The sequence below is a fragment of the Podarcis muralis genome, chromosome Z (assembly GCF_964188315.1).
Source record: "Podarcis muralis chromosome Z, rPodMur119.hap1.1, whole genome shotgun sequence".
Taxonomy (NCBI): domain Eukaryota; kingdom Metazoa; phylum Chordata; class Lepidosauria; order Squamata; family Lacertidae; genus Podarcis; species Podarcis muralis.
The window spans coordinates 8748352-8775429 of record NC_135673.1 but is presented as its reverse complement, the minus strand read 5'-3'; the positions used below and the strand labels follow the sequence as shown (position 1 = coordinate 8775429).

Genomic DNA, 27078 nt, shown 5'->3' with positions numbered 1-27078 from the left:
GGGGTGTATCTTAAAAAAAACAGAAAACAAAACATAATGATTCCTATTCTCTCCTTTAAACAGACCCTCCCCCCCATAAAGGGGGGGGTGGCCTTGCTAAGAAGAGCCTGGTTGCTAGATCAGGCCTGTGTCCCATCTAGTCCAGGATCCTGTGCTCACAATGGCCAGACATGTTGTTGTTGTTGTTTTGTCATTTAGTCGTGTCCGACTCTTTGTGACCCCCTGGACCAGAGCACGCCAGGCACTCCTGTCTTCCACTGCCTCCCGCAGTTTGGTCAAACTCATGTTTGTAGCTTCGAGAACACTGTCTAACCATCTCATCCTCTGTCGTCCCCTTCTCCTTGTGCCCTCCATCTTTCCCAACATCAGGGTCTTTTCTAGGGAGTCTTCTCTTCTCATGAGGTGACCAAAGTATTGGAGCCTCAGCTTCACGATCTGTCCTTCCACAGACATATGCCTGTGCAAAACCTGCAAGCAGGGCCTGAGTGTCACAGCCCTCCTCACGTGATTCTAAGCAACTAGTGTTCAGAGGTCTAGTGTCTCCAACAATGGTGGCAGAGCACAGGCATTGTGGCTAGGAACCACTGCTAGCTTTATCATCCATGAACCTGTCTAATCCTCTTTGAAGACATCCAAATTGCTGATCATCAGTGCACCATCTGCCTAATCAGCAGCTGGGTTAAAAAGTGGAGTTTGCAGGCGCCACTGTGATCACAGGAAGTTATAAATTGCTGTACCTTTGCCTGCATTGTTTAATGCCAAACCATGCAGGCAAAGGAAAATGGGACACCTGATGTCATTGTGACGCCAGGTGATTGATGGGTAAGTGGCCCCATCACCTTCCAGATTTGGTCCACAGGGCAGTGGGAGGTGGTGCCCATTAGTTCTGGTAGGGTGGAAGGCAGGGAGAACAACAGTGTGGGGAGACCAATGGCAGGTGGAGTCAGAGGTGAGATGAGCCAGAGCCAATGAGAGGTGGAGCTGACTGGTTCTAGGCTCCCTGCTAAGCTCAACAAAGGGCAACACCAAGATGGAGGAGGAACCTGACATTCAGTGCCATCCCCATGACTGGTTGTAACTAAGAAGGCAGGCAGGTGGAGGATGGCTGAGAGCAGACTGAGGTTGGTGGCACAGTGCTTCATTCTCCCTAATAGGCCAGTCTCCACTGCTGTGGGAGAGGGAGATGATGGTTGAGAGGTAGGAATCCAGCCTGCTCACCAGATCCAGCTCCCCATTCCTGTCCTACACACAGAAATCTAGCATGACAGAATACAGTTGGATGAAGGACAGTGCTAGGTCCTCAAACAAGCTGGAGACATCCTACCTTTGCACCCAGCCGTAGCCGGTCAATGGTGTTCTCAGCTTCAGCATACTTTGTCAGCAGTTTGTGGTAGTCCTCCTAAAAAAAGAAGAAAGGCATTTGGCATCTGTTAGGTTCATATTTTAGAGTTCCAGTCAACCCCAATGACAGGAGCCCCCAATGACAGGAGCCCAGGCTGACTGGTTAACAGTTAATAATATAAGAACCATAGAACTGTAGAGTTGGAAGCGATGTTCACAGCACAGTCTGATGAATGCTCATAACTCCTTCGTCCGCCCCACAAAAAAAGGAAAAGAAATCATGTCAAAGAAATGCAAACTGGCACATGTTGCATCATTTCTGCAGCATCTCCTTTTCGTTGGGACAGGATTGGCAAGATGGTAGTTTTACAGATCCTAGGGCTCCTTTATTTTCAGTTACCCATGGCATGGCCTAGCTCTTCCTGTGGTGGTGAACTAATGTCTAATACTGTACCATGCCAGATGACAGATGGCCTGCATTCCTAAATGCTCTTCCATATAATAAAAATAAAAAAGATCCCGACGCAAAGAAAACTAGCATTTCATGGAGAACAGTGTTCACCCACTCCTCTCCCCACATGTTGGATGTCTAGATGTGATGAGTTCTGTATAGAGGATCACCCAATAATTTCAAATTGTTTGACACCCTCCTCCACGGACGCGAGTGGGTTTGAATCCCCGCGACGGGTTGAGCTCCCGTTGCTTGGTCCCTGCTCCTGCCAACCTAGCAGTTCGAACGCACAATAGTGCAAGTAGATAAATAGGTACCACTCTGGCGGGAAGGTAAACGGCGTTTCCGTGCGCTGCTCTGGCTCGCCAGAAGCGGCTTAGTCATGCTGGCCACATGACCCGGAAGCTGTACGCCGGCTCCCTAGGCCAATAAAGCGAGATGAGCGCCGCAACCCCAGAGTCGGTCACGACTGGACCTAATGGTCAGGGGTCGCTTTACCTTTACCTATCCAGTCATGGAATCTGCATGGGTTGCATCCAATGTTAGAGTAGGTATATTGAAATTAGTGTACACGACTGAGTTACTCAGAGTGAAACTTTTTTTAAAAAATTGTGCAAATAACGATCAGTTATAGTTATCCCAGTTACATACATCATCTCCTAGCCCTTCTTGCCTGGACTTCCCAACCTATCTTCCCTTGATGCCCTAACCCAATCACTTTGATTTTTTGCAACTCTTAAAGTTTTCCAAACCTTCCCGTCTCTATCTTTCACTCTTTGTTATGCTTACTGGTGTTCATATGCTTAACCCTACTTGTAAAATTATATTTACACAGTTTCTTTTTAAAGTTGTTCCCACTTGCTCAATACTGTTTTTCCCTTTGAAGTTCTTATTTTGGCCATCATTGTGGCTAATTTTACATATTCTATTAGTTTAAGCAACCACTGGTCTTTGGGCGGAATTTTCCGCTCCTTCCACATTTTAGTGTGTACATAGTACGTAGTACATAGTACCCTTCCTGTAGCTGTTGCGTAAAGGAAGATGTGTTTTTTTTTTTTACTTTATCTGGGATTTCCTGTCCCCTTACAGCTAACAAGAATTATTCTGGCTTCTTGGGGCTCTGAGTGATACTTAGTTGGATACAACTCTATGGAATTTGATTCTGGAAGATGTAGTGATGACCACTAACTTGAATGGCTTTAAAGGAGGATTAGCCAAATTCATAGAGGACAAGGCTATCAATATATCTACTCTAACATTGGTTGCAACCCATGCAAATTCCATGACTGGACAGCAAGTAGCTAAGAAAATGGAGGAGAGTGTCAAACAATTTGAAATTACCCCAATGGCTATGTTCTACGTCTACGGTCAGAGGCAGTCTTTCTCTGAATACCTACCAGTTCCTGGAAATTACAATTTGGGAGAACACTGTTGTGTTCAGCTCCTGCTTGTGGGCTCCCCATTGGGGTATCTGGCTGGCCACTGTGAGAACAGGGTGTTGGACTAGATGGGCTCCCTTTGACCTGATCCCAGGGCTCTTCTTACATTCTTAAGGGATACAAGCTCAGACACAGGCCATCTGCCTGAATAAGAAGTAAGTCAATGTGTGGCTTCAGAACTTTCACAATAGACACTGAAGCTATTACCTGAAGTTGATGCACCAGCACTGTAGCTTGTCTTGGGGATTTGAGTTCTTCGGGAATGACAGAAATGGTGGGGTCTTGACATTTCTGCACAGACCCTTCCCCACTGCTCAACAGCACCTCGCGGACAATCTCAGCAGGAGACTTGAAGACCACTGGCTTCCCAGATTCATTGGTCCTCGCTGGGGGGGTCTTCCCCCGGGGTGGATGGTAGCTTTGTGCGTTCTTTGGAAACTTCACTCGAGGCTCCACTTTGGACAGATCTGGAAGCGGGTAGTTGAGCTGCCCTCGGCCATACTGCAAAGTGTCAGTTGTTGCCAGGTTTACTGGACTACTTTCTTGGACAGGCTTGCTCAAACTGGACTCTCCTACCCTTTTCCAGGCAGCTCTTCCCTGTGGGCTCAGTGACCTGGACTGCCTTTTGAATTTGGATGGCAGTCCATGAGGAACATCTGTTTTCAGCTTCCATACCTTTTCCAGCTGCTGGTAGCCAACTTGCCTCAGGGTGTGAGATGTTTCCATTGCCCTGCTTGGTTCCAGAAGCTTCTTCGGTTTAACAGTGGCTAAAGGAAAACATTGAGTTGTTCTGGCTCTGCCAGCAGTGGCAACCACCTTGTCAACACCTTCCTTAGGGTGGCCCAGGTTCTCTATAAAGGAGGATTCTGGTAAGGTCTCAGCCTCAATGCTGGAAAAAATTGGAACATGGTCTACAAACGAGGGGCTATGACTGCTGCCCATGGAACCCCCAAAAGAGCTGCCATGAGGACTTCTCCTTGATGGGGAAGGAAGTGCCATTTCCTCTGGAAACTTCTGAGTCTTGCCAAGCTCATAGGCATCTGTTTTCAAGAGGGTGCATTCCAGAGGAGGCCTGGAAGGAGAGGCACTGAGGTTGGAGTTATCAGAAAACTCTTCTCCACCTTCTGAGATAAAACTGTAGGATTTGCTGCTCTTGTACAAGGCCTGCGGGTCTCTCAGTGCCTCAGGACTGGTGCTATACTCTGAGCCGTACTGGACCTCATATGAGAGCTCTGGGTAGGTCTCTCCCTCACTGCTAGCATCCAACTCCCCTGCTTGTTTCTCCAGATCTTGGGAGCTGCCTGGATCCTGGTCATCTTCTGGGGCACCCAAAAGTTGGTCTCTCTGTGGATGCCAGTAGGAAATCGGACCTTGATCATTGTCCTCTAGATGTTCTGTGGGGAAGTAAGAAGAGAATACTTAAATATATCCTACTTTTGATCATGTAGCTTAATGCAGAAGGCAGGCATTAAAATACTAAATTAGATTAAAAGTCCTAGACCCCTTCCAGGAGCTCAGAGTAATTCCATTTAAGACCTCACGACTTTACCAAAATTTCAGGAAGGCCTTTAGATCCTTTCCTCATCAAACATAAGGGTTGTATTCAATGTTAGTCCTACCTAGAGCACAACCACTGGCACAATTAATTCATCCCACCCCACACCCTCTTGCTGACTCTGCAGAAACTTGAGCCAGTCACTGTTGCTCAGCCTAACCTACCTCACAGGGTTGTTGTGGAGACAAAATGGAAAAGGGGAGAGTAATGTATGCAGCCCTCCTCCCTGCTGCTCCTAGAAAGTGGCATTCAGAAGTATACCACCCCTGAACATGAAGGTTCAATCTACCTTTTGTGCCCCATTGACATTGACAGATCTGGCATACATGAATGCACCTAATTTCAAAACCATCTGAACCAGACTGCCATCACCACATTTGTGACGGGGAGTTCCATAACTGAATAATGTATTATGTGCCCATCTTTTTGTCTGTCCTTAATCCAATGAGCCTGAGTTCTAGCATTATGGAAGAAAACAAAAAAAAACTCTGTTCATTTTCTCCATGTTATGTGCCATGTGGTAAACAACTATCTCATCCACAGCTTCATCATCCAGAAGATCTGAGAAGTGTGAGAACTGGCATTTGGCCTCAGTGTGTATATTTCACAACATTAAAACTCCACACAAATTCCATGCCAGCCACAGCTGAGTTTCTGACATCTGTATAAATTATGCAAATTTGCAAAAACCATGTGCATTTTGCATCTCTCATTCTGGTTTTGCTAGTAACAGTAGGAAGTTAAAGGGCACTGTGGCTCCAAAACCACTGATAACCTTACTCAGCTGCCTCTCTTGTCCCATGTTGAGACACGGGTGGCGTAGTGCTCATGGGTGCTGATAGGGTGGACTGTAGGGAGTTGGAGTCAACTAATTCTAGCTTTGTCCCTCTCTTCCTCCTCCCTGCTGAGTTCTACAAAGGACATCACTTGAGACTAATGAGGAGGAAGTTGGCAGGCTGGACCACCCCCTGGACTGGATGTAAGTAAGAAGGGAGGCGGGTTCAGACTGGCTGAGGACTCACTGAGGGTGGTGGGACAGTGCCCCATTTGCCCTAATAGGCAAGCCTCCTACTGGTCATAATCTACTTTCACTCAGTTGGCCAAGTTCGTAGAGAAGGGTCAACCAGATCTCCTGTGCTACTCACTGTGTCGGTCTGCAGGATTCCCAGGGCTGGTTGCCCCTGCACATTTGAAGTCCTGACGTTCACCCAAGTCAGACCCCCAGTTGTGTTCTGCCAAAAATTCCTGGTTGCTCTTAAGCTCTTCCAGATGTTCAACATCCTCCAGGATCTCCTGAGGAGAAGAGACACCCTGCCGATCCAGGCTCCCCACAAGCCTGCTTCTTCCCACACTGGGGTCTCCGTCCAGATCTGCACGCCTCTCGAGCTCATCTTCCTCCTCCTCCTCCTCCTGCAGGTGGAGGTGTTGTGCTTCAAAATCATCCCTTGCTGCATTGGACATCCCCGCGGTCACTGATAAGGCAGATTGATGCAGGGTGGCGTGGTGGAATAACCTCCCGGGGAAGGGGGGGAACAAGGCGAGAGCGAGACTCACTTGCGTCGTTTCATTGTTGCTTCTGCAAAGAGCTGAGGGGTGTCAGGGGGTGGTACAAGCCTTGGAAAAAAAGTAGGTCACATTTGTAGTTTCATTCAGCACTTCCACACATCCTGTCCCCAGGCTGTAGGGGGGGTAAGACAAGAGAGAGTTTGAATGGCAGTCAGGAAAGTTGGCTCATATTTTTCTCAAAGAACCCTTTTTTTGGCCTTTTCATTCAATGGTTAACATTTCTGTTGGCCAGTAAGACATGCCCCAACTGCCCCCTCCTTGCGAGGGATGGCAGTCAGCAAACACAGGATGTCCCTGGAGACAGAACTGAGAGAAAACAGCAAAAGTGGTTGACAGTGTTGGTTTTCCAGGAACTGTCCCTAAATAGATTTCCAGGTTTTGGCTAGCTGGAGAGCTTAATGTCATGAACCCTAGCCTGACACTCCAGCACAAGGGCATGGACCATGGGTCGGCAAACTAAGGCCCAGGGGCCGGATCTGGCCCAATTGCCTTCTGGATCCAGCCCATGGACGGTCCGGGAATCGCCATGTGGATCGCTGTGGGGATTCTGATTGTTCAGGCTGCGCCATTTCCCGCCCCCCACTACAGCGGCGCCTCCTCCCTCCCTCCTCCTTGCTTCTCCCTGCCCTGCCTAGAGGAGGAAGGGGGCTGGGCTTTGTTGAGTCATGGTTGGCTGAGTGCCATTTTAAGCAGGCCCTCTCCAGAGCCAACCCTTTTGTGCTGCTCATCGTCCCTCCACTGCCACTGCTGCCAGCCCCTGCTGCTTGCAAGGCACAGGAGCCACAGTTGGCCGAGCACCATTTAAAGCAGAGCAGCCCTTCTCTGGAACCAGCCCTTTCGTGCCGCTCATCGTCCCGCCGCTGCCACTGCCAGCCCCTGCCGCTGACAAGGCACAGGTAAGCAGCCACCGGGGCTCGTCCAGTGCTGTGGAGAAGGGAGGGGAGAGTCGTGGGGGGGATTCCCCCCCCAAAAAATATCGCCCGTCCCCACAAGATCTGAGGGACAGTGGACCAGCCCCTGCAGAAAACGTTTGCTGACCCCTGGCATGGACTCTCAGGCCATTCTGTGTGGCCCTCAGAAATCTCCCCAGTCCACCCCCTTCAGTGGCCTTGCTTTGCATCCTTCTTGAGTCACCCCCGCATGTCCTGGCTGCGTCCTTGAATTCTGAGAATTGCTCTTACAATAGAGAAGGATGATTGTGCATAGAAACTAGCCTACTGAACAAAGGTAAAACCTACATTCATTGCTCAGTCTGTTTTTGCCTCTGGCTCTGTCCATCCCTGGTGGCCCTGGGAAGGCTGCCTAGAATGGAATGAGGCCCCCCAGGGTGAAAAAGATTCCCAACCCGATTTGATTGTAACACTCTTTTTCTGCTTTCTCTCCTCGGATATCCTACAAGAGACCCAAGGCTTATCCCAGGAACAAGAAACTTAGATAAAAGGGGGAAATTGTGGAACTTTAAAAATCAGTGGTGCTAGAATGCCATTGCAGGGCAGCAGGGCAAGGTAGAGATGAGGAACTGTCTTTCTGCTGCAGCCTACATTCCCTTGAGTGTTACCTGGTGGCCGTGCTTGCTCACAGTGGGCATGGCACACCTTTTCCTCTCTCCCACAGCCCCCTCCTTCTCACCTGCATGAAGTTAGGCCAAGGATCAAATAAAAATGTGCTGAGGGCTGGATTTAAGGCCAGGAAGACCTGGATTCAAATACCCACTCTGGGACAGCTTGTATTAATCACCAACTCTTGGCATAGCCTACCTCACAGTCTTGTTGTAAGAATGAAATTTGGTGTGTGTGAAGAAGAGACCCCTTGGAGGAAGGCTGTCTTCTCCCGAGGCCGATACCAGTTTGCACAATAGATTCCGCTCTCTTCTTCTTCTTCTACACACACACACACACACACACACACACACACACTTCAGCCTCCCTTTCCATACAGATGGCAGACACAGAAATTCCAGTATCAGGCCGTGCCATTTGCCACAGGCAAAGTGTGACGCAGCTGTGGGGGGGGGGGCTTCTATCCTCTCCAGCCAAACTGTAGTGTCTGAAAAGGTTCCATTCATTCCAATGGAGAGGTGGCATTGATTCAAGAGCCAGCAAGGCAATAAAGGACTCATCTCACACAGAGCTGAGGAACTCAAAGGGGGCATTCACACAATCATAGACTTCAAACAGGGGTTCTTCACCAAAACTGCTATTAATCCCAGAGCAAAAAATGAACAGATGCTGGTATGCTAGACCAAGGAAACTCTAGGGGTCAGAGGTGTCATCAGCCCCCTCAATATTCCTTAGCAGGGGGCTCAGCCCCCTGAAAATTGAAGATGCAGAGGAGGCAAGGTTGCTCCAGCCTGAGCAGCAGGCCAGGCAACATTGCACAGCAGGCAATCAAAGGGGTCATTCACACAATTCACTACGATCATAGACTTCAAACAGGGGTTCTTGTGCACAGCAGTAGGGAGTAGGATTCTGTACAAGGTGGACAGAATGTTTGAAGACTCCAGCTGGATTAGGCCAAAGACCCACCTAGCAGTGTCCATTTGGGGAAGGCGCATACCTCAGTAGTAAAGCATCTGCTTTGCATGCAGAACATCCCAGGTTCAATCCCTGGCATCTCCAGAAAGGAGTGGGAGTGTACCCTCTATGAAATCCTGGAGAATCACTGCCAGTCAGCATAGACAATGCTGAGCTAGATGGACCAAGGCAGCTTCTCATGTTCCTATCCTGCTCTCGCAGTGGCCAACCAGATGCCTCTGGGGTGCAGGACATGAGTGCAACAGCACTCTTCCCTAATAGCAATTCCCAGCATACTGTCTGATTGCGGAGAAACAGTATGGCCAATGTGCCTAGTAGTTACCAACATGGATTTGTCCAATCCTCTTCTAATGTCATTCAAGTTGGTGGCTGTCACCACATCATCTGGGAATGAGTTCCATATTTTTAAGTAAGGGCTTCCTTCTTCCTGCATGATGGTCCACTTGAGGTGGACAGGGCTTCTGCCCCCACCCCACAAGGGAATCCATCAAGGTAAGGTCATGCACAGTCCATTAGGGTTTGCAGCTCACCCTGAGGTTATGCAAATGCAACCGCATTACCTGGGTTCCACTTGCAGCTGCTGGGCTTGTTGCAGTCCAGCTTGGCTGAGAAAGACCCATTAGCACACAGCCTCCTTTGTTCACCACTCTTTGTTCTGGGAGACTAAGTGGCCTTCACTTTCACTGTCGCCCAAGGCTGCTTTTAAAGAGAGGGGCCTCTCAATAAGCCTGTATGATTTTTCTCTATTGTGTGCCTCTCCTTTTCTTACACACACACACAGACAGACAGAGAGAGAGAGAGAGAGAGAGAGAGAGAGAGAGAGAGAGAGAAGCTAGTTTCCTCCCACACCAAAGGCACCAGTAACCACTCATGCTGTCTCTTCTTGCTTTCCCTAAAGCCATGTGTTCACGGCCCCCTTTACCCCTCTCTAGAGAAAAGTCCTTTCATCCACTCTGTTTCTCCACAGGTTAAATATATGAGTTAGAGAGAAAAAAATCCATCCAAAGGCTCCCAAATCCTCTACTGAGGCAATCTGAATTCTGGAAATAAACATGCAAGATCAAGTCCACACAAGGCCAAACCACACATCTACAGTGGACGCTTGGGTTGTGAACGTGCTCCGTGCAGGATGCACATTCACAACCTGCGTCTGCACGTCTGTGCACACGCGGATTGTGATTCGGCGCTTCTGTACATGCACTAAGAGTGATTTAGCGCTTCTGCGCATGTGCAATGCCCGAAACCCAGAAGTAACCCATTCCAGTACTTCCGGTTTCGGTGGTCCACAACCCGAAAAAATGCAACCTGAAGCGGCTGTAACCTGATGTATGACTGTACATGGCACTATGCTCCATTGAACTAAGCTCCTAGTTCTCACTGAGGTGGGCAATATGTGTCTGAGTCTCCCACTTTATGTGAAGGCTCACATGATGCTCCTCTGTAACACCACACATGTTCCCTGCACTTAACAAGCTAGTGACTCAGGGTTTGGAGACTAGCCACTTCTCCTAGTTTTCTACATGCAGGATTTTATTTTTGTCTTGCATTTTGTTATGCAGCAACCTTTCAAGCATATGAGCCCCACCTGGAGTCTGGATAGAAGCAGGGCAAGCACCAGTTGGCCACCCCAGTGAAACTTGCCTCTGAGTAAATGCACCTAGCATCCCAAGACACTGCTTCTTCTCTTGTGTTAAACACCTCTCCACTCAGGAGCAAAAAGAACCAGCACAACAAACACAGCAAGGCCACATCTGAAACTGGAGACAGCTGGTAATTGCCGCACTTGGGAACCAGGTACATCACTATGGATTAAATCTAAACTGTGACCATGGAGATTCTCAGCATGAAGCTTTTCTGAAGGACAAACCGGAGTAGGCACAGGAAGGACAACTCACTAGTAAAACAACAACTTGGATTGCTCCTCTGCTTATGATGTTAATGAAAATAAAAGCTGGAAACTTAAGTGGTGTTCCGTAATGCTCCTCTTGTTAAGCTTTTTCCCTTTCAATAGGGAATGTGACAAATTCATGAAGAATGGGTTTATCAAAGGCCGCTAGCTGTGGTGCCCATATGGAACCTTCATGTCCCTAGGCAAGGTATCTGAACACCTGTCATGTTCTGGTCTGACACTGGAACGGAAAGGAAAAGCACCAAGGCTGGAAGACCATGGACAGCTCCAAATGAGCAGCTTGCTTACACAAAGCTTGAGAGCAGATTGAGGCCTTTAATGCCTGTGCCTCCCTCTTCCAGGCTCCACTCCCTTGAGAGAACTTCAGAGGGCCAACCCTCTGGCCTGAAGATGGGCACTCCCTCCATACTACAGCCTCCCTCCTGGTGATGCGCAGTGGGAGGCATCTGGAGCTTCAGGCTCAGGGGAACCCCTGAGGGTCCAGGGAATGGCCCTACCAGCTCTGGTTATCTGGGAGGTTCCTCTCTACAACCATCTCAGGTGCAAATGTCTCCCAGTCTTCCGCAGTCAGCTAAGACCTGACTGAGCCACAACAGCTGCCTCTGCAGCCTCTGATCATGGTGACACCAGTTGCTAAATAGGTAAGCGACGTGTGAGGGCTGTTGCCTTCATGCCTTGAAAATATCTCACTGGCCCACTGTGGGAAGCAGAATTCTGAAATAGATGAGCCCTTTACCCTGATGCAGAAGGGCTATTCTTAAGGTTGAAACACATGGGTTTTTCTGATCACAGAGAATGCTGGCATGCAATGCTTGGACTGGGAGCAACTTTAAGAAATCTGCACAGAAGCTGAGACCTGCCTCTGTTCCAGGTGGGCTCTTCAGATATTATAATAGCCTGTTCCTCTGTCCTAAATTTACATGAGACTTCCAGCAGCCTCCTCCACTTTTGCTTAAAGGTAGAGGTAAAGGGACCCCTGACCATTAGGTCCAGTCGTGGCCGACTCTGGGGCTGTGGTGCTCATATCGCTTTATTGGCTGAGGGAGCTGGCGTACAGCTTCTGGATAATGTGACCAGCATGACTAAGCCACTTCTGGCAAACCAGAGCAGCGCACGGAAAAGCCGTTTACCTTCCCACCAGAGTGGTACCTATTTATCTACATGCACTTTGACGTGCTTTCAAACTGCTAGGTTGGCAGGAGCAGGGACCGAGCAACGGGAGCTCACCCCCTTCGCGAGGATTCGAACCGCCGACCTTCTGATCAGCAAGTCCTAGGCTCTGTGGTTCAACCCACAGCACCACCCGCGTCCCGCCCTAAATTACACCTAGAACTGTACTTACAAGCTGCAAGTCCTATTTCTATTTTTCATTCAAATCCTGAACACACAGAACTTCGTACAGGCAGAGGTCCCCAAAAAAACATAAGATGAGCCTTCTGGATCAGGCCAATGACCCATCTAGTTAGTTCAGTAACCTTTTCTCACAGTGGCCAACCAGATGCTTGTGGGAAGCCCACAAACAGGACTTGAGCCTAACAGCCCACTTGCAATTCCAGGCAAATGGTATACAGAGGTGTTGGGGGTATAAGAAGAGACCAGAGGAACCAGGACAAAGGGGACTCATCTTGCCCAGCATCCTGTTCTCACAGTGGCCAACCTGATGCCTGCGGAAAGCACGTAAGCAGGACCATAGTGCAACATCTCTCTCCCCACCTGTGATCCCCAGCAATTGGTGCTAAGAGGCCAATTGCTCCCCACAGTGAAAGTAGAAAATAGCCATTGTGGCTAGAAGCCTACTGAACTTTACATCTGTGGCTCTGTCTGCTTTTGCCTCTGGCCCTTCCTAGCCCTGGAACATGGCTCCCAGTAAGGTTTCCTGAAAGGTAATACAGCCCTCAGGCTGAAAAAACATTCCCCTCTGATGTACGCAAATGACTACCTGTTTCTGAAATGTTTTTATATACAGTGGTACCTCGGGTTACAGATGCTTCAGGTTACAGACTCCGCTAACCCAGAAATAGTACCTCAGGTTAAGAACTTTACCTCAGGATGAGAACAGAAATCGTGCAGTGGCAGCATGGCAGCAGCGGGAGGCCCCATTAGCTAAAGTGGTACCTCAGGTTAAGAACAGTTTCAGGTTAAGAACAGACCTCCGGAACGAATTAAGTACTTAACCCGAGGTACCACTGTAAATGCAAATGATTCTTAACAAGGGCTGCAGATGAGGCAGGCAAGAAATTATTTTGCAAAAAAAACCTTACAGGACAAAAAACCAGAAAAAGTTGTAGACTGGCTATTTGCTACCCGCATGATCTCATCAACTTTTTTCGAGTTATTTCATTTCTATTGCACCATCTCACTTCCTCAGTTGGGCCTCTCCTGCTGTTTCTGTCTTCTGCTTTGCTTGCCAATCTCCAAAAACATTATAGCAAAACCACAAGCACATCAGCACTGCAGAAGGGATTCTGCAGAAAGGACAAAGGTAGGGGTGCCAATGAAAGATCTGTGGTTCCCTCCAGAATGGTGGGTAATTGTTGGTTTGTGAGTATATTTCACAACACGTAACTGAAATAATAACAGTGCATTAGCCATTGATTTATACTGGACTCTCCATACATCATTCCACTTTTGTTCTGCAGTGCTTCCCCAATGTTACCACATTACCACTGTTGAGAGGGACACACTTTGTGATTTGTGGCATACAAAGTTATGGGATTTCCACAGGAAGCTATGGGGCAATGCCTGACTAGAAATGAAATAGTCCTGAAACATCTGTAGGCACAAACAATATTGGAACAGGATTGCGTATAGCCAACCCAATACCATCATGAGCACAAATAATCATGAATGCACAATAAAACAGATGTTTAGAAGGGACCTTTCTGTAAGATCCACCCCAACCCCCGACACCCCAATCTTGGTCACAGCACGTTGTTCTTTCTTAAGAAACAGCTGATCTATCTCAGTTTACAACTTTTCTGATTGCAGCAATGGTCAGCCCAGCCTCAAAACAACATGTGATGTGACTAATATTACAAGACCAAAACATGCCTTAAAGTAAAATCTCCACCCAGTACAGCTGAAGATGTACTTCCTTGGGCTGTAGATTTATTTTTTTAAAAAAACTGTTCCTTATCCACTTTTCTCATGCAAGGTTTAATAGCAGCTGAATTGTGCTTACAGTATAATCCCATTTTAGGAACAAATTAAGGTTCCTTATATCACTAGTCAGGGACGCGGGTGGCGCTGTGGGTAAAAGCTTCAGCGCCTAGGGCTTGCCGATTGAAAGGTTGGTGGTTCAAATCCCCGCGGTGGGGTGCGCTCCCATTGTTCGGTCCCAGCGCCTGCCAACCTAGCAGTTCGAAAGCACCCCCGGGTGCAAGTAGATAAATAGGGACCGCTTACTGGCGGGAAGGTAAACGGCGTTTCCGTGTGTTGCGCTGGCTCGCCAGATGCAGCTTTGTCACGCTGGCCATGTGACCTGGAAGTGTCTCCAGACAGCGCTGGCCCCCGGCCTCTTAAGTGAGATGGGCGCACAACCCTAGAGTCTGTCAAGACTGGCCCGTACGGGCAGGGGTACCTTTACCTTTTTATATCACTAGTCAGACCACTAGTCCACCTTGCTCAGTACTGTTAATACTGACTGCCAACAGCTCTCCAGGATTTCAGGCCAGAGTCCTTCCCAGCCCTACCTGGAGATGATGGGGACTGAACCTGGGATCTTTTTGCATGCAAAGCAGATGCTCTACCACTGAGCCACACCACCTTCTGTTTTCTCAAAAGAAAGGCCCACGATAAGCAGTGGAACTTAGTTCCAAGAAAGCATGCCCAAGAATGCATCATTATGATAAATTGCATACAGTGGTACCTTGGTTCTCAAACTTAACCCGATCCAGAAGTCCGTTCCAAAACCAAAGCATTCCAAAACCAAGGCACACTTTCCCATAGAAAGCAATGCAAAATGGATTAATCCATTTCAGACTTCTAAAAACAACCCCTAAAACAGCCATTTAACATGAATTTTACTATCTAACAAGACCATTGATCCATAAAATGAAAGCAAAAAACAATGTATTGCAGTCACACAATCAATCAATCAGTAGCTGAAGTAGGTTCCACACAGTCACAAAAACAAAAGAAAAAGAGCCGCAAAAACACAAAATAAATAGCAAAAACAGATAGACCTCAGCGTAACACTCAAAACAGAGCACGTTCAGCTTCCAAACTAAACAAAACTGTTTACTCCTGTACTTTTTATTGATTACAGTGGTACCTCAGGTTACATACGCTTCAGGTTACAGACTCCGCTAACCCAGAAAATAGTACCTCGGGTTAAGAACTTTGCTTCAGGATGAGAACAGAAATTGTGCTCCAGCGGCTTGGCAGCAGCAGGAGGCCCCATTAGCTAAAGTGGTGCTTCAGGTTAAGAACAGTTTAAGGTTAAGAACGGACCTCCAGAACGAATTAAGTACTTAAACCGAGGTACCGCTGTATTTAAAGTTATACATATTTGTAGATGTGAGACCTGCAGCAAGATTCTCCTGCAGGGAGTGTTCCTCTTGAGGCTGCCAGCCAGCCATGTTGTCTTCCACTATACTCCTTTCCATTCCCATCCCAGTCAATTTTGTCTTCTGCACACACCCCCGCCCCCCAAAACCCAGTCAGTATTCTATGGTGGCTAAGCATGGCTCTGCCCTTACTGGGCCATCTGGCTGTCTCCCCTACTCCTTTGGTATTCTGCTAGAGATGTTTTGGTACTAATGATAAGCTTGGGGGTCCGACTTCCCCGCTAAGCCTACTGATATCTCCCATTCATATGTGGAGGGTACTATTTTGGTATCATGTTACTATTGGTTGCAATTTGCTTACTCTAAACTTAAGAAACAGAGGGAATTTATATAGGAATTCTTTTCTTTGTGAACAGCTTATTCAAGCTACTTTATCTGCACCTATTATTCCCTTTTGCTGGTTCTCTCCCCCAGTAAATGATAACTCCCACTTTTTTTCCCTTTTGGGGATGCCTTGATAATATTTTAGTGTGAGCTTTTAAATGGCAGGCAGAGCCACCCCCTGAATGCTTGTAAGTGAGGAGACAGGCAGGTGAAGGCTGGCTGAGAGCAGACTGAGGCTGGTGGGGCTCATTAGCTCCAGTAGACCAGCCACCACTACTTTTTGGTTTTGAAATTTTGGGAATTAATACATTGCATCATTTAATTCTGATTTTTCTAGTCATGGAGAAAGGTATAGAAGCCCAACCCTTTGGCCAATAAAGTTTATTCAGAAATTCCGCCAGCTTCTGACACTTCAGATGACATTGCCCAGACAAATCACAAGGATTAGAAAACGTACAGATTTTTTGTACAGAACATGCCACTTGGAACTGGGACCCTTGGAACATGAAGCTGCCTCTGCATCTCTTAAATGTTAAGACTTAACAGAAAGGTACAAAACCTTTTTCAGTAACAGCAGAGGCTTTTTAACTATAAGGCTGAAATCAATAATTTGAATGAAACTGAATGAATCAATTTATTATGGTCACAGACCAGAAATACAGACATATACAACAATAGAGAACGTGTAAATAAACATAGGTTAAAATTAAGCTCTATAAGCTAGAGCACAGTAAATAATACGGATATAAAACTGTTAAAATATGTAGGTTAAGACCTTAGCTGCTTATTTAAAATATGCATGTTAAGACATTGGCCATTAGATACATTCAGAGCTTGTCTCCTTAGTTTTATAGCAGCAGCACAAAATTTGGGCACTTTTAAGGTAATCTCTGGTTCCCGGTCCTCTATTAGTTATTTTAAGTAGTGGTCAACAGATCTGCTTGGGGTTCATTGCATGATTGGAGTGATAAATATCAAACATATGTTCCTATAGTAATGACAACATAATAGGACATGAGTAGTAGTTTCAGCTTCCTTCAGACCACATGGGCATATTCTCTCTGAATATGGTTTACCTTCAAATCTGCCTTGCACTAATGCAGATGGTAGGACATTGAATCTGGCAAGGGTAAAATATCTTCTAAATTTGGGTATGCCTAGCTTGGATATATACCTCACTGAAGTAAACCCCCTCCCATTATCTTTGATTTCTGGGTACTTGGTCATTTCACTCACATGGCATTGCAATTCAACATCCCAGATAGTTGCTTAATCAATTATATGTGCTAAGGGGAATTGGATCTGTTGAATGGCAAATTTTCTTACAGCAAGGTTGGGGGGGGGCAGTCATTAAAAATACCATTCCAGATTTGCCCCAACTCAGAATCAAGACAAAAGAAAAAAACAGGCTGGCAGGCAGAGATAAACTCATTGGCAGTAGATGCTTAGCCAGTAGGCAGAGACAAAAGCTAGCAGATTATCAATCAGGGATGGAGGAGGGTTGATGACCACTCTTCCTTGACTGGCTACCAGATGATTGCTTTATGCAACCTCCTGGTTCAGAAACAGGAGCACCTTGAAGCACCAGTTGCTAGGCCAGAACAGCAGCAGAAGGCTGTTGCACTCACACTGGGCTTTTGGACTTTCCCAGTTGCTGGAAACCACAAATGGGGAGAGGTGCTGTTGCACTCAGGTCCTGTTGGCAGTCTTCCTATTGAGGCAACTGGTTGGCCACTGTGGATTAGATGGATCATCAGCTTGATCCATCAGGGCTCTTCTTAAGTTAAGTGGAACCTAAGTTAGCCACGTGTGGGAGGGAGATCTACATAGACATTTGGGGCTGATCCAGCCTAAGTTGTTGTGAGGAATAAAATGTGGAGGAGGAGAACCAAGTATGCAGTCTTAGAGGAGAGATGAGATATAAATGTAATAAAAACCAATCAAAAAAGGCATGAACACACGTACCCCAGTATTCGCTAGGGGAGTTAATTTTCTTAAGAGTCAAATTCATTGGCGGTCCCATCATCACCTTTTATTTCTGACGTTAGAGACCTGTGTCCTTGCTATTGTAGCCAAAGCAATACCATCCATGCAGAGGAGGGGAGCTTAGAGAAACACCAAGATTTGTAGAAATACAAAGAATACCCCCCACACACACACACAAAAAACCCAGGAATGGGATTTAGCATGCTCAGTGGCCAACTATATAGAATGGTGATAGGGAGCCTTTTTAAGCCCAACTCCCCCTTTAATTGCCCCTCTTCATCAAAACTGTTATTAATCCCAGAGCAAAAAATGAACAGATGCTGGTATTCTAGACCAAGGAAAATGAGGATTGGGCAACTGCCCCTGCTCCAATCAAAGGAGGGCATTGAGGAGGGTCAATGAGGAGTGCAACTGGGTGAGACTGTGGAGAGTTCCAAGGGGCAGACAGAGAGGCCTGGAGGGCCACATTTGTCTCCTGGCCTTGAGGTTTCCTACCCCTGATCAACCATGCCAACTCTGGGGGTCAGAGGTGTCATCAGCCCCCTCAATATTCCTTAGCAGAGGGCTCAGCCCCCTGAAAATTGAAGATGCAGAGGAGGCAAGGTTGCTCCAGCCTGAGAAGCATCTCCCAACCTTGCACAGGCCAGCACAGTCTTCCACTAGGCCAGCCTGCACAGTGTTGGAAAATATGTGTAATATCACGCGATGAGCCATGTACCCCCACCCCCATCTTGGGGGCTACCCAGCACCTGTGCCGCTGATATAGACCATTCATATTGAAAGACAGTCTATCTCTAGTTACCAGTCACTTGTGGGTGAAAGAAGGGGAGGTAGCTTTCATGTCCTCCTTGTAGGGCTCCCAAAAGCATCTTGTTGCCTGCTGTGGGAAGCTGGGATGGGATGGACTTTTGGGTCCAATCCAGCAGGACTCTCTTTATGTCCTTATGAGAGGGTCTCCCAGGCCCTTCAAATGGCATCCCCTCCCATTCACACATCAAACTGAGAAAGGGTCGGTCTAAACAGAAAGTGGTGCAGCAAGACAAAATGACTTGAACTAGAAACAGAACGTATTTATCCAGGATGACACTATTTATTTATCTAACTTGCAATTGATCCATTGCTAATGTATCACATGCCACTGGGCAACTGGCAAAGTGGCAAGAGTGCATTAACTCTCATTAGTCATCAGAGTCCATTCATATTCTTTGATCAGCCTCCCTGATATATCCAAGCATACTGATCTTTCTCTCTCTTTTTTCAACTCAAAAAGATGGGTGGTACAAGCAAACAGGTGCAGTTATGGCTGTCAATCCTAAAAAACCCCCTGTATTTAGGGCTCAGTTATAGGACAACTTGGTGGAAATGAAGGCACCAGTTGCAAGAAGCAGCCTCCTAAGTATCACCATTATAATTTCATTTTAAAGCAACTATTTGGATTTTTAAAAATTATTTTTAATGAAAAAATGAAATTATTATTTAATTTAATTTAATTTAAATTCTGGTGACGGTAGGAAAATATGCATTACACAGAGGCCATGGGATGCAGGAATGAGGTCATCTATATCTGAAGCCTTTAGTAAATACAGGTGATTCAACTTACACAGGGGTTATGTTCCAGGGATAGCATGTAAAGCCAAAGCACATTGGGTTCAATGGCAGGTGGGATTGGCAAAGTCTTTTTTCCCAGATGGCTGCCCCCTTTCCATATATATATGATTTGCCAAGCACATAAAACAAAAATGCCCTCAAGTTAAATGGATATAAGTTGCAAGTTGCCTGTATCCCTGCTAGTATGTTTCTGAATATAAGTTGCTGGAAAGTACAGGAGGAGAGAGTGGCTGTTGCACTTAAGAGCCTGGCTGTTGGCTTCCTCTAACCACCTGGTTGGCCGCTATGAGAACAGGGTCCTGAACTAGATGTGCCACTGGCCTGATCCAGCAGGCACTTATTACTTTCAGAGGGTGGAAGCAAGCAGATCAGTGGTGGTGGTGAGAAGGTGGAGGAAGAGTAGCTGCATCTGCCTGCTTGCTCTCTGACAAGCAAGCAGATGTCAGCCACACTGAGAAAGAGGAAGAGCTGGTGGCAATGGATGGAGGTGGAATAACTGAAGGTGGTGATGGGAGGTGACTTACAGGAGATGTCCTACTCAAAAGACCCTCCAAAATCTGAGCCAACACTATTTATTGATGTCACCTTTAAAGCAGTATTCAAATATGAGAAGACAAATCATGGAGGAACATAAGCTGACTTATATGACATAAGTCAGACCACTGCTCTAACTAGATCAGTATTGGCAGCATCTCTCCATGGGTCAGACAGGGCATCTGAGATGTATGCAAAAAAGGTCCCTGTCATCTCCACAAAGCCTGGGAGAGACCCTGCCTGAAACCCTGGAGAGCCACTGCCAGCCAGTGTAAACAGTAATGAGCTAGATCATGGGTAGGCAACCTAAGGCCCGGGGGCTGGATCCTGCCCAATCGCCTTCTAAATCTGGCCCGCAGACGGTCTGGGAATCAGCGTGTTTTTACATGAATAGAATGTGTCCTTTTATTTAAAATGCATCTCTGGGTTATCTGTGGGGCATAGGAATTTGTTCAACCCCCCCCCCCCAAAAAAAAAATAGTCCAGCCCCACACAAGGTCTGAGGGTCAATGGACCGGCCCACTGCTTAAAAAGTTTCCTGACCCCTGAGATAGATGAGCAACTTGCTATGTCCTGAACTATATTGAATACTATGCCCATTGTTACTCCAATGTAAAATGTATAAAGAAGTTTGCAGGTACGTTGTACCCTTCTCCATATTGAAAAGAAGTTGTCAAATTTAGACAACAAACAGCATGCAAAAAAATTTGTTTCCCCGCATTCTACTGAAGGATCCCTGCTTCTTTCTCTCCCTGCTCCCCGCCCTCTCAAGTACTTAAACATTTTGCTATCAGAACATGAAGCATCAATCCAGTTCCGTTTTGAGCAAAGAAAGTCCTTTTAAACAACTACTGAGAGTTCCTCTGTCTGCTTTCCCCAGAAATACACTGCATCCTGCTACCAGCTTGCACTGTATAGAAAAAGGCCAGTTAAGAGGAATCTTACATTTCTCCCCGCCCCTTGCAGTTTAGAGAAGTCAGCTTTGCTAATCAGATTATTCATCTTCCCCAGCCACAGACTCCTCTCCCTCCTAAGCGCTCTGTTCAGCTGCTCACCTCCCTCGGCAAGTATGTCCAAGAGGCACAAAACGGGAAAGAAATCATCTGTTTTCCCAATTCTGTGCCCCTCTGTTCCTGGATTCCTTTTTTTTTTATCTTACCTACTTTATACAGTATTTTGGAAAGTTGTTTGTTTGGCCTCATCTGCACTGCATGTTTAAAGCTGTATCATTATCACTTTAAAAAGTTGTGGGCTCTCCAAAGGAATCCTGGGATGCAGAGAGCTGCTAGAAGAAGCACGTTCCCCTCACAGTGTTTATCAGTCCATCTTCCCAGGGAAATGAGCCTGGGAAACCATGAGAATGTGTGATCTGTTTGTATACAGTGGTACCTCAGGTTAAGAACTTAATTCGTTCCGGAGGTCCGTTCTTAACCTGAAACTGTTCTTAACCTGAAGCACCACTTAAGCTAATGGGGCCTCCCACTGCTGCCGGAGCACGATTTCTGTTCTTATCCTGAAGCAAAGTTCTTAACCCGAGGTACTATTTCTGGGTTAGTGGAGTCTGTAACCTGAAGCGTCTCTAACCCGAGGTACCACTGTATAGTAAACCTCAGGTCTGGGAGGGGGGGCAAATGGGGCCCTCTGACCAGCCCTTGGGACTGTCTCCAAGCATCACCCCTCCCCAGCCACATCCACTACTGGCTCAGCTTTGCAACTGAGTGTTTTGACCTTACTGTAGTGTGCAATGTGTAGTAACATATTACAGCTTAATATACATATCGAGTGACTATCATGGGTAGGCAAACTAAGGCCCGGGGGCCGGATCTGGCCCAATCGCCTTCTAAATCCGGCCCGCGAATCAGCGTATTTTCACATGAGGAGAATGTGTCCTTTTATTTAAGATGCATCCCTGGGTTATTTGTGGGGCACAGGAATTAATTCATTATTATTTTTCCAAAATATAGTCTGGCCCTCCACAAGGTCTGAGGGACAGTGGACTGTCCCCCTGCTGAAAATGTTTGCTGACCCCTGGCACTAGATAACACTGATTTTTGTTTGCCTCGATGGAGGACAGAGAGGTGTCTGTGTGTGTGCATATGTGTGTCTATACTGTATGTACATGTACATGAAAACAAACAAGCCTGCTGTGTCTGCAGCACCGAAGTGACCTCTTTCGGGTAGAAAGATAAATTTTAATTGCTCCACCCACTTTTGCCTCTGGCCCCGCCCACCTCTGGGATGTGAGATGGCTCAGAGAAAGTTGCCGGGAAGGGAATGCAGCTCTTGGGCTGAAAAAGGCTCCCTACCTCAGTTATATAGGAACATTTGGAGGGTATGCTATGATAGTGAATCATAGACATATCGTGGACCACCCTTCCCCTCCAGGTAGTACGGTCAAAGTACCAAAACGATGGGACTTTGAGTTAAACCATATTATGCAACCAATTACAGGATTAAGTCCCAAAGATCTCAGCCCGGCTCACTTCCAAAGAATGGTGCTTACAGATTAAGACACGTGGCTGCAATTTCTTGGCAAGGAAAGTTTTATGAAATCCAGACATGAATTATCTCTGCACCCTTAAAATATTGTTATTAATGTTATTAATGTTAGGCAGGCACTTTTCCTGCACGGTTTTCGACGTCTGCTGAATTTTCTGTTTTGTGTTTTGACAAACCTCCCAAGGCATCAAAGTTTAACATGCAGCAATTTTAACACTACATTTTATTACGCATATTAGTTTTTTAAAACAAAAAACTATTACTGGCTTCATTCATTATTTTGATATTTTTAAATAAATAAATGATTTTAATGTTTGCATTTATCACTGTTTTTAAAATGAATATTTTAGATCATTCTCCATAGACCACTGTGACATTTTCTGTCATGTAAGGGGTGTGTACTTTTTAGAATCATAAAATCAAAGAATTGTAGAGTTCGAAGGTACCCTAAGGATCATCTAGTCCAACCCCTCTGCAATGCAGGAATATGCTGCTGTCCCATATGGGGATCAAACCTGCGACTTTGGTTTTATCAGCACCACGCTCTAAGCAACTGAGTTAGTTAAATAAATAAATAAATAAATAAGCAGCTTAAGGTGGAGAAGTACATTTTAATTTCAACCCATCACTCATCTTTGATTTCTGAACCAGTGGATTTTTAAACCAGTTGCACTCTATCCAGAGGAAATTTTGTCAGTTATTTACTTATTATTATTTATGTCAAGTACTTACATACTGATTTTCATCAGAACAGATCCCCAAGTGATGTACAAAAAAAAAAAAGCAATAATGCAGTAAAAATTAAATACAGGGTGGAAAACATCAAAATCCATAAACAGTATAATATATAAGGCATCAAACTCTGTAACACAGAATTGAACTCATTCAGTATGCTGGCCACAATATCCACATGCCAGCTGTGGGAGAGCTGAGAAGCAGAGCAATCTCCCCGTTCTCAAGGACAGCCCTGAGAACAGCCCTAAGTTCTGTACTCAGCTGATTACTTCTTCTTTTAAAAATAAGCATATGGGATTTTTTTGATTTTTTTTTATAAAAAATAGAAACTTCCAAACTTAAACTTAAGTGTGAGGATGTCATTTGCTTTTAACATTTTTGAAACTGATAGAAAATGTCTTAAAAGTCAGCTTTACAGCTTTGCTGTAAGATCACATACATTTTGCAAAGTGGGTGGCTTGATATTTTCTGCTTGGCATGTGGCATATTTTGCTTGATTAAAAAACCAAATCTTTGAAAATGAACCCTTTAATCAGAGCAGATGGGAACCTGTGGCCCTCTAGATATTGCTGGACTCCATCTCCCAACATCTGCAGTCACTGACCATGCTGATTGGGGCTGGTGGGAGTTGGAGTCTAACAACCTTTGGAGGGCAACAGGCTGGGTAAGGCTACAATACGACAAGGAAACTGGTGTGTGTGTGTGTGTGTGTGTGTGTGTGAGAGAGAGAGAGAGAGAGAGAGAGAGAGAGAGAGAGAGACTGTAGAGTCAGAACATTATATAACACAGAATTTCTCCATTCTTCTGTACCCAGCTGTGTTTCACATGGTTTTTGTACCATCTGGATACCTCTAGGTTATACTGCAAAGCCACAGACACAGACACACATGTACCCCAGGAGGTAATAAATGAACCCAGAGTTTGCAATGTCACTCACTGGAGCTTTAGATCAAAGACAGAATACTCTGTTAGCTGAGCAACTCATGAGAACATTCTGGTTGTTGATGGTGGTGGTGCAACAACAGAGAAGCTTTCAAGTCTCAAATTCTATAAAGCATGAAAGTATGATTGATGTATTTTTTATTTTTTTATTACATAGATAGCCTTAAGATTTTTATTTTTTTTACAGTGAAAAGAATATGAGCCTTTGACTTAAGCTGCTGTTATGTGTCAGACTCTCAGCTTTCCATCTGTAAACTGGGATCTCTGATTGAGCCAGCAATCGCCCTGCCAATATTTGTTCTAGGGGTAAAGGGATAGTGTAAAAAAATAATAATAGCAATACCCTGCAAAGGACCCCATAACTCGTTTGCTTACTTCTTAGGAGATGCACTGAGTATGACTAACATTGGATGCAACCAGAGTAGACCCACTGCAATCGACAGACCCTACTCACTTAGGTCCAACCCATTTAGGATAACACTACTGTAGACTTATTGCCTAAACCAAAACTTCCCTCTGAAAGGAGGAGGGGGAACTGGAATGTTTATTATGTTGCATATTGAATACCGTTAATAAAGCTGGATATTTGTTGGCCATCGCCCCCACCTCCTTAAAAGAAAATCAGAGAGGAAGCCTAGAATTTCCTGTAATGGCATGGCATGGCGAAAGTGGATTGAGAGAAGTCCCCCCCCCCCATTACACAAAACTTGTGGATAATCAATGGAGCTGAATACTGGAAGATTCAAAACAGATAAACTAAAGTACTTCTTCATGCAGTGCCCAGTTAACCTATGGAACTCACACCCACAAGGGGCAGTGATGGCCACCAAGAAGAAGAGGAGTAGGAGTTTGGATTTGATATCCCGCTTTATCACTACCAGGAGGAGTCTCAAAGTGGCTAACAATCTCTTTTCCCTTCCTCCCCCACAACAAACACTCTGCGAGGTGAGTGGGGCTGAGAGACTTCAAAGAAGTGTGACTAGCCCAAGGTCACCCAGCAGCTGCATGTGGAGGAGCAGAGACGTGAGGGTTCACCAGATTACGAGACTACCGCTCTTAACCACTTCATGGCTTTAAAATTCATGGAGAAGGCTATCAATGGTTACTAGCCATGATGACTACGTATTTTCTGCCTCCATGGTCAGAGGCAGCAATGTTTCTGAATACCAGTTGCTGGAAACCACAGGAGGGGAAAGTGCTCTTGTGCTCGATTCCTGCTTGCTGGTTTCCCATGATGGCCACTGTGAGAACAGGATGCTGGGCTAGATGGGATGATCCAGCAGCTAGATGGCCTGATCCTGGGCTAGATGGCCTGATCCAGCAGGTGCAATGTTCTTAAGGGGGCAGACAGCTCTTTTGCCCCCAGTCATGTGGGAGAATTTAGGAAGTTCCCTGTTGCTCAGTTTAACGTACACACCTAAGCCTGGTGTCGTTGCAAAGCATAGCTACTTAGAAGTAAATCCCACTGAGTTTCATGGGACTTACTCCTGGGTAAGTGTACAAGCAGAATTGCAGCCTCAGTAACTAAGTGGTTTCCTTCCCCTCTTCCACTTCCCCTGGAACTAAGAAGGAAAGTCTAAAAACTCTTTCAAAGCGAAGCAAGCAGATGAACTCACCAGCCTTAGATTGTTCCCTTCCGTTGCTTAGCAAGTAGCCAGATACCAACAAAACTTCCCTGCAGCCAAAGCCTTTTCCCTTTAAGATGCAACCACAGCAACAACAGGTTCTTCTCCCGCTTTGGGAGAAACAACACACAGAAGGCAGCGCACAATCCTTACCCTCAAAGAATTGCAGAGTAGGAAGAGACCTCGAGGGTGCTCTAGTCCAACCCTCGACAATGCAGGAATCTCAACACGAGGTTCCCCATCCAGTTTGAAAGCATACTGGACCCCACTTAGCTTTGCATACACGCTAGTAGTTTTAGCGCTGCATCACTCGTTAAGTCTGCAACCCTACACACAACCTTAACTTGGATGTAACATCCCACCGACACAGCGGGGCTTACTCCCCAGTAAGCAAGCATCGACGTGTGCTACGAAGATTGTTCTTTATTAAAAGAGAAAGATTTTATTTCATTTTCTAAGTTGAGCCTTCTGGAAAATCAGGCATAATTGAAATAAACATGAAAAGGGGGAGAGATGCACAACTGGCGACATATTGGGGCCACGTTCTCAACTTTTTTTTCTCTTTTTCTCAAGAAAAGAGAAAGCAGATCTCGAGGGAGGGGGGAGATGGGGGGGTCAAAGCGTCACTGAATGATTTCTCAGTGATGGGGGTGGGTGGCAGGGATTTATCCTGGGCTGCCTCCCCACCTCTTTTAAAGACAGTCTCTCTCACGCGCCCCTTCCCCACACGGAGTCCTTTCCTGAGAGTCGCGAAACGCGGGGTCTCCAGAGCCGGCTACTCACCTGGAGAGACCAGCTTTTCCTTCCGCTCTCGGCGCGCGACAAAGTTTCCGTTCTTCTCTTCCTCCAGCTGCGCCTTCGCGGGCGAGAAAAGAGCGCTTGGCCCCTTTAGTCAATTTCCTGGAGTTGCAACTTTGGCGGCTAACAATAGTCTCCTCCAATACTGGGCAGGCAGATAGCCAGGGATGGAAGAGGCCGGGCTTGGTGGGATATCTGCATAATACGCCCTCAAGGCTCCTCCTCCCACATCCGCTCGCGTCCGTTAGCAAAGAAGCAGAGTATGCTCTGAAATTCAATGACTGCTAAAAGCGGGGCAGTTCTTGCTAAATTGGGATTGGTCGGAAATCGGGGCGGGGCTGAATTTGCATGCAGAGCGACGCGTAAAAAAAAGAGAACCGCTTCTTTTTTTCCTCTCGTCAGAACGTGGGGGACTCTCCCCACCCGCTGGATTTTGCAAAACACATAGTACAGTAATCCCGAAGGGGAGCTGGGCGGGACTGTGGTCTTCCAGATGCTGTTGGACTACAACTCCCATCAGCCCAGCCAACAACTCTAGTGCAAACCAAGTTACCTCCTTTCCTCTTTTCTCCATCAAAGATTTCATGGTATCAATGTTTGGTTTGTGTTGTTGTTTTTTTGTGTGTGCATATATAGCTTGCTCTGAGTAGCAGCAGCAGAAATG

General features: G+C 46.3%; 1 protein-coding gene across 5 annotated transcripts in view; it reads right to left on the bottom strand.

The window, feature by feature from the left end:
• Positions 1-26650, bottom strand: part of AKNA (AT-hook transcription factor) — a 62257-nt gene extending 35607 nt beyond the window's left edge. For 3 of the 5 annotated variants that reach the window (XM_077922148.1, XM_077922151.1, XM_077922152.1), the window contains exons 1-4: positions 26400-26650; positions 5932-6464; positions 3439-4625; positions 1325-1399 (exon numbers count right to left, since the gene is read on the bottom strand). In XM_077922148.1, the coding sequence (XP_077778274.1) occupies positions 1325-1399; positions 3439-4625; positions 5932-6247 (1578 nt within the window). In that variant the 5' untranslated portion in view covers positions 6248-6464; positions 26400-26650. The remainder of the gene's footprint in view (positions 1-1324; positions 1400-3438; positions 4626-5931; positions 6465-26399) is intronic. The other 2 variants (XM_077922149.1, XM_077922150.1) reach the window with 2 other exon arrangements.
• Between the last annotated feature and the right edge of the window lie 428 nt (positions 26651-27078).